This window comes from Cryptomeria japonica, chromosome 5 (genome assembly GCF_030272615.1).
Source record: "Cryptomeria japonica chromosome 5, Sugi_1.0, whole genome shotgun sequence".
NCBI lineage: Eukaryota > Viridiplantae > Streptophyta > Pinopsida > Cupressales > Cupressaceae > Cryptomeria > Cryptomeria japonica.
The window spans coordinates 555,635,498-555,642,781 of NC_081409.1; the positions used below are offsets into that span (position 1 = coordinate 555,635,498).

Sequence of the window (7,284 nt, forward strand, 5' to 3'; positions counted from 1 at the left end):
TACCAAAGAAAATCATAAGTCTTTTAATTTATTTGAGATATAACCCTAGATTAAATCCCTCCATTACCATGATGAGAATTCTAATCACTAACATTAAATCACTTGTGATTAAAAAGAAGTGAGACAGCCAAAATAAATAACATGTTGTAAAGTAGGACATAAACAAGTTAGGTGATGATATACACTCACCATTCTTAGTTGATGAACCCCAATACCCTATTTTGATTAAATGTTATAAATTAGACATGTTGAAATGAATAGTGAATTTGTTGGGAAAATTTATTCACTCTCCTGATTCTTCCATTCAATATCATAATTTTCATAATTATGTTATCATCCTTCCCTCAATCAATCCTAACTACCCACATTACCTCTTCATCGAGTCTTGCTTCTTCTTTTCCCCACACATATAATTAGGACCCTTAGCCATCAACATTCATCCCATATGTCCCATGCCATCCCTTCCATCATAACACCTACCTTCCACACTTGTATCTCTCATATACATCCTTCCCATTCTATCCCATAGCCTCAAATATTTATAATTTATTGGTGTGGATAAGGTGTAAAATTTCTATTAGCTATGTGACTAGTGAAATTTGAAGTATGTGATGCTTAAGTAGAGTGCACTATGTTAGTCAATACTAGTCCACTCCTTGAGGTCCCTTTCCAACCTCAAATATACCACATAGATAAAAAAAAAAAATCCCACCCATAGCATTAGCACCCCTTGGCCATCCTAATTCATCCCATATGTCCCTTATCATGCTTTCCACTAATACACCTACCCTCCACACCCATATCTCTCATACACATACTACACTTTCTATCCCCTAGTCTCAACTATTTATAATTTATTGTTGTCTAGATAAGTTGTAATTTTTTCATTGTCTATTTGGTCATTAAAGTTTGTAATGGATCAACGCAGCATACCGTGTTCCACTTATTAGCCAAAGTGATTCATCCATAACAACTAAACCATTTAAAATTTATAGATAGTGCAAACTAGTAATTTTTGAGAGTTTTTATGTAGATTTCTAAATTTATTTTAAAAAGTTTAAAATATGATCTATGAATTTATACATAAATTTTAATAATATATTTTGTTATAGTCAACAACATTGTTAAAAGTGATTGTTCATATATCGCATGTTTTTTACAAAAGTATAAAATTATGATTTCTTAAACACATATTGGAACACTAATACCTAGTGTGCAAATGCATGTTCATAAGTTTTTGTTGCATTTTTTTTTTCAAGTAATAGTAATTATAGTCTATACATAGGTTTTATTCAATATTACATGACTATATCAAATCAATTTATTTTTCTTTGTTAAGATAAGTATATCAAAACCTAGTGCACATATATTTTTTATATTTTTCCCTATTTTCTATTTTTTTTTGTGCATGAAACAAATACCTTAATGTTTGATGAAAAACTAAATTCACAAAAAATAAAAAATAAATATAATAATCAATTTAAATATATTTGAATTTATACTTTTTGGAAAGCTTATAATAAGGGCCATTTACTTTAAAAAAATATATCATGAATTCATTTGATCCAACAAAATGTGAATAGGTATAGAGGAGACTATATTAAGAGTATGATTTAAGACTAGATGGATTATACCCAAGGGGATCTAATCTAACCCTCTTCAATTAAAATCCTTTAGATGGAACATTGACAAATATGTAATTTTCAAGAAAAAATTAGGATGTCCCAAAAGTGGGACACACTTGTGGTAGTGGAATCTTGATGTTTAAGCAGAGTGCACTATGTTACTCAAGATTAAGCCACTCATTTAGGTCCTTTCCAACCTCAACTACACCCATAGATCTTGCAAACAGATATTTTTTTCAATAATGTTGAATCAAAAACTTTAAAACTAAAATCCTATTTGTATACCCCCTAAAACTTAAAAACTAAGTGAATTTTATATTATATTACATGTGAACTTGTTGAGTGACTTCTCTTTGTTTATAAATTGTAAATTATATATTAAGGAGTATATGTACTACACAGATCAAAAGATAAATGAGTATATGTCATTGCTAAATCTGGGTTACTCTTATGTAAAATAGGTCTAGAGAAATAATCAATGAAAACATGAGTCATAAAAAAATATATATAGGTAATCTATAAATCACCACTCTAAGGATCTAATGTAGAAGGTAAATTAAAACTCGATAACCAATATGATGTCATCGCCTATGTCCATAAAATTAATTATTATAAAGTCGAACATTATCATAAAATAATCATTATATGAAAGAAAAATATACTAAATATTATCAATATAATGTGTAACACTAGGGTATTCATCATAAATAGGTAGTTCTAAATAATTGAGCATACTCAATAGTCTTGGAAAATGATACATAATTTATGGGATTATCATGACATTTAAAAGGGGAATCAACATGAAACACAATAATGTAATGTCTAGGACCTGTAAGAGTGTCATTAATGCTCACTACTCATTATAAGATATTTAAATTAATTTGTTTGTTTAAAATATTATATTGTAAGTTAAGTTGAGTAATTATATAAGAAAGTTAGAAGAAATTGTACAAATTTTTTTTGGACTCATGTAAGATAAATTTAATCTTAATAAAATATATAAGCAATCTATAAACAAAATTGTTACAAGAATATACCATAAAAGATAAATTTAAGCTTAATAACCGATAAGATGTCATCATCTATGTAAATGAAATTAGAAAGCAATAAATATTTCGCCTAAAGTAACATGTACACAACTATCTTGATTATCACATGTAGTTGCATGTATTGCTAAGACTCATAATTTTATTAAAATTAGGATGACAATTTATTAAGATAATGTATGATTATAAAAGTGCAAGAAACCATGTGAAATATGGGAAGCAATTGAATATTTTTTATAAAGTTCAAAACTATCACGTAATGCATCTAGAAAATCATCATGATATGTAGAAAGAGTATAAAATCGTAAATCATCATGGTATGTAGGAAGAGCATTCTTTCATGAAAGTAAAAAAATTCAGAAAATTAGTGAAAAATGTTAAAAGTGCAACATTATGAAAACTTAGGAGTCACAAAGTTGGCAAAAATGCTAACTATAAAACATCTCAAAGTTCTGAAAGAAGTGAAATATGCAAAGTTGGATGAGTTAGATTTGTTGCTTTGGGAGAGTGTAATTCTCTGGTGGGGCAAAGATTCTTCTGGTAAGTACTCTGTTGTTGTTGGTTACTTGAAACTTATTCAACAGATTTTTGGAGGGGAGGAAGTTCCTTGGTGGAAACATGTGTGGAGTAAATTTTCTTGGCCTAAATGTAAATTTTTTATGTGTCTGGTTGTCCAAAATCAGTGTTTGACTTGGATAATTTGTGCAAATAGGGTTTCCAAGGTCCCTTTATGTGCATTCTTTGTTGCAATAGCTCTTCTTTCAATGCTCCTTCCCCAGGGCAATTTGGCATTTCCGGTGGGGACTTTGGAACCAGGTTTGCTGACATGTTTTCTCTTTAGCTGAATTCTGGACCCGTTGGGGTAAGCCTCCTATTAAGACTTATTTTCTCCAGGTTGCTTGGGCTATTGGACCCTCTTTCATTATCTGGCATATTTGGTTAGAAAGGAATCGTTAGATTTTTCATGATGCTAGGATGACTATTCAACATTTGTGGTGGAGAATCATTCATTTTGTTCATGAGATTGTTATGGCAAAGGGTGATTTTTATGGGAATGTGGATCCTAGGGATGTTGATATATGTAATTATTTCAATTTTCCTCTTCAAGGAGGTGCTTCTTCTCCTAGGCGGTAGCATGCTTGGTGGATAATGAGAAATAGATGTTGTCACCCTCTACGGAAGATTAACAAGGAGGGTCGTTGCTCCTCTCCCCCTCAAGGAGTTTTGAAACTCAACATTGATGGCTCATCTCGGGGGAATCTTTGCCATGCTGGTATTGGTGGAGTTGGTTGTGATAGTTCTGGATCTACATCAAGTTTATTTTCTCAATTTATAAGGGTTTTCATACCAATAATGTAATGGAGGATCTTGCCATTTTGTATGTGGTGGAACGTAGTTGTGCTCTTGGCTGGAAACAAAATATTTGTGAATATGATTCTCAGGTGGTGGCGACTTTATTGAATGAGCACCGATTAGACGAGGTTAGTTGGCTCTTGGCTATGTTGATTAGGTAGATTCTTTGGTTTTGTAATTCCACAAAATCTGCTACTTTTTATCACATTCCTAGGGAATGGAATGGAGTTGTTGATTGTTTAGCCAAGTGGGCTTCTGATCATGGGTAGGGCTGGAATATTGTGGATAAAGGGCAATTATCTCTAGATATGTCTCATTTGTTGGACCATTTAGTGGATATTGATAGAGTTATGTAATTTTTTCCATGTTGGACGTTTGACCCTTCTTGCCTTGTATCTCTTTCTTTGATCTAATAATTTTTTACCCCTTTTTAGTCAAACAAGAAAATTAACACAACTTTAACCTATTCCTTTATTTATTTTAGCTGAATTTTGGGCCCATTGGGGTAAGCCTCCTATTAAGACTTCTTTTCTCTAGGTTGCTTGGGCTATTGGACCATCTTTCATTATCTGGCATATTTGGTTAGAAAGGAATCGTCAGATTTTTCATGATGCTAGGATGACTATTCAACATTTGTGTTGGAGAATCATTCATTCTGTTCATGAGACTATTATGGCAAAGGGTGATTTTGATGGGAACGTGGATCCTAGGGATGTTGATATATGTAATTAGTTCAATTTTCCTCTTCAGGGAGGTGTTTCTTCTCCTGGGGGGTAGCATGCTTGATGGATAATGAGAAATAGATTGTGTCACCCTTTGCGGAAGATTAACAAGGAGGGTCGTTGTTCCTCTCCCCCTTGGGGAGTTTTGAAACTTAACATTGATGGCTCATCTCGAGGGAATCTTTGCCATGCTAGTAGAGGTGGAGTTGGTCGTGATAGTTCTGGAGATATCAGGTTTATTTTCTCAATTTATAAGGGTTTTCATACCAATAATTTAATGGAGGCTCTTGCCATTTTGTATGTGGTGGAGCGTAGTTGTGCTCTTGGCTGGAAACAGAATATTTGTGAATATGATTCTCATGTGGTGGTGACTTTGTTGAATGAGCACCAATTAGACAAGGTTAGCTGGCACTTGGCTATGTTGATTAGGCATATTCTTTGGTTGTGCAATTCCACAGAATCTGCTACTTTTAATCGCATTCCTAGGGAATGGAATGGAGTTGCTGATTGTTTAGCCAAGTGGGCGTCTGATCATGGGTAGGGTTAGAATATTGTGGATAAGGGGCAATTGTCTCTCGATATGTCTCATTTGTTAGACCATTTAGTAGATATTGATAGAGTTATGTAATTTTTTCTATGTTGCACGTTTGACCCTTCTTGCTTTGTATCTCTTTCTTTGATCTAATAATTTTTTATCCCTCTTTTTAATCAAACAAGAAAATTTATACAACTTTAACCCATTCCTTTATTTATTATACATATAATATAATTTTTTATCAAATTATTCGAGGGTCCCATATTGTCACTTTCTACCTTTAAGTATAAGACCCACACAATTATCACTACTGGCTTAACAAAAGATTTTTAACGCCTGTGCCAGCTGCAGAGATGGACCCTTTTATGTATTTCACCAATCTACTTATCTCTTTCTGAAGGAAGTTAGTGATTGCTGGAATATTAAATGTTACATTCCAAAGCCATGGCCCATTCATTTTGGCTGACTTTTACGACCAGATCAAGTTTTCTGTTTGTTCGGCACATTCGATGTTCCAACTTTTCTTTTTGTTTTGTTTTCGTTGATTTTATTATCCCCTTAATATTGCCACTTGTTTTTCACTCTTGCAATACTGCAAACTCTCACTGCTATCTAATGTAATGCAAATGTTGAGTTTGTGTCTGGTATGGAATATTAGGTTTTGTGTTAGTTTAAGAGTATTCTGATAATTGTCACATATGGAAAGGGCTATTATAATAAAAAATATATGGCTTTTTCAAATTGGGCAAGCTTAAATTCTGATTAAGACTTTGAAATCCATGAAATCCTCCATAACACATACCGTTTTGTCATTCTCATCAAAACTATTCGAAAACAATACAAATAAAATGAACTACACAAAACATATTATAGCTACTAAAAAGAAACGGTAGAAAAAATTATGAAAAACATACCATTTTTTTTGTATTGTAAGAACTAGAAAGAAAGAAGCATGCAAAAACAATACAAATAGAATGAACTATGCAACTCCCTTATCCTTCATGAATACGCTTATTCAATATATATTCAGCTCAATTATTCACATCTCATAAATAAAGTTTTAAGAAGTAATCAAAACTTTGAACAATGTACAAATTCCATATTCTGTCCATTTCTTAAGGCATAGCAAAGAATTAGAGAGGTGTTGGTGCAAGCAAAGGGGTGAATATCTGCACCCAAGGATCCATGTCTTCCCCATACAATATTTGAGCACTGTAAACAACCACAAAATTGTTGGCATCCAAAACTTGTATCGAGATATAATACATCGCCTCTTTGATTGTCATTTCTTGCACTTGTGCTCCCACCACTTTCTCAAATGTAAGACCAGCATTCTACCCAACAAAAAAACCAAGATTAATGCACAATTATACAAATAATTTGGGCATTAGAAAGGAAAATATGTATTCTAAGTACCGCAGCTCATAACCCAAATTCAAACTTTTCAAATCAAAGAAAACAAAAGAAAAAAAAAATGATTAATTGTTGTTACATGGGCACTGTTCCAGTCGGTTAGAGCATAGTGCACCAGCTTTAAAACAGTCCCATTATTTTGAAAATCTGGAATGTCCACAATCCTGGATGGATTTGCTGACTGGGTCCTCTTAGATAATAAGCACAGTAATGTTATCATCATCGCAACCATTCCAAGTCTCATAGAAGCCATTGCAGGAGTATAATTACTCACAGAAACTTGTGAATATATATATGCTATACAAAAAGCATTAAAGCCATTTATAATGGCTTGATCAAGGGCAGTTTAAGCTTTTTAAGGGCGTATTTCCACTAGACTTCTTAGTTTTTAATTTTTTGGGGGAAAATATGCAACTCAATGATTCTTTTATTTTGCTTTTGCTTTTGTTTTTTCTTTTTATGCACAAGTTGGATGTTTAAGTTTTAATTTTATAATTTTTTTAAACTTAAGGATAAGGAAGTTGCATTGTTCGCTCTGCTTGTCTCTTCCTAGTTCCCAAGGTACTTCATGGCACACGCCATCTTTTTTT

At 32.6% G+C, this 7,284-nt stretch overlaps 1 protein-coding gene across 1 annotated transcript; it reads left to right on the forward strand.

The window, feature by feature from the left end:
* Positions 1 to 4,816: 4,816 nt before the first annotated feature.
* LOC131875972 (uncharacterized) lies at positions 4,817 to 5,287 on the forward strand. The gene has a single exon (XM_059220718.1). The coding sequence runs from the start codon at positions 4,817 to 4,819 to the stop codon at positions 5,285 to 5,287; it is 471 nt and encodes a 156-aa protein (XP_059076701.1).
* The last annotated feature ends 1,997 nt before the right edge of the window (positions 5,288 to 7,284 follow it).

Coding starts and splice junctions, on each gene's coding strand:
- LOC131875972 (XM_059220718.1), top strand. CDS start 4,817: ATGAGAAATAGATTGTGTCACCCTTTGCGGAAGATTAACAAGGAGGGT.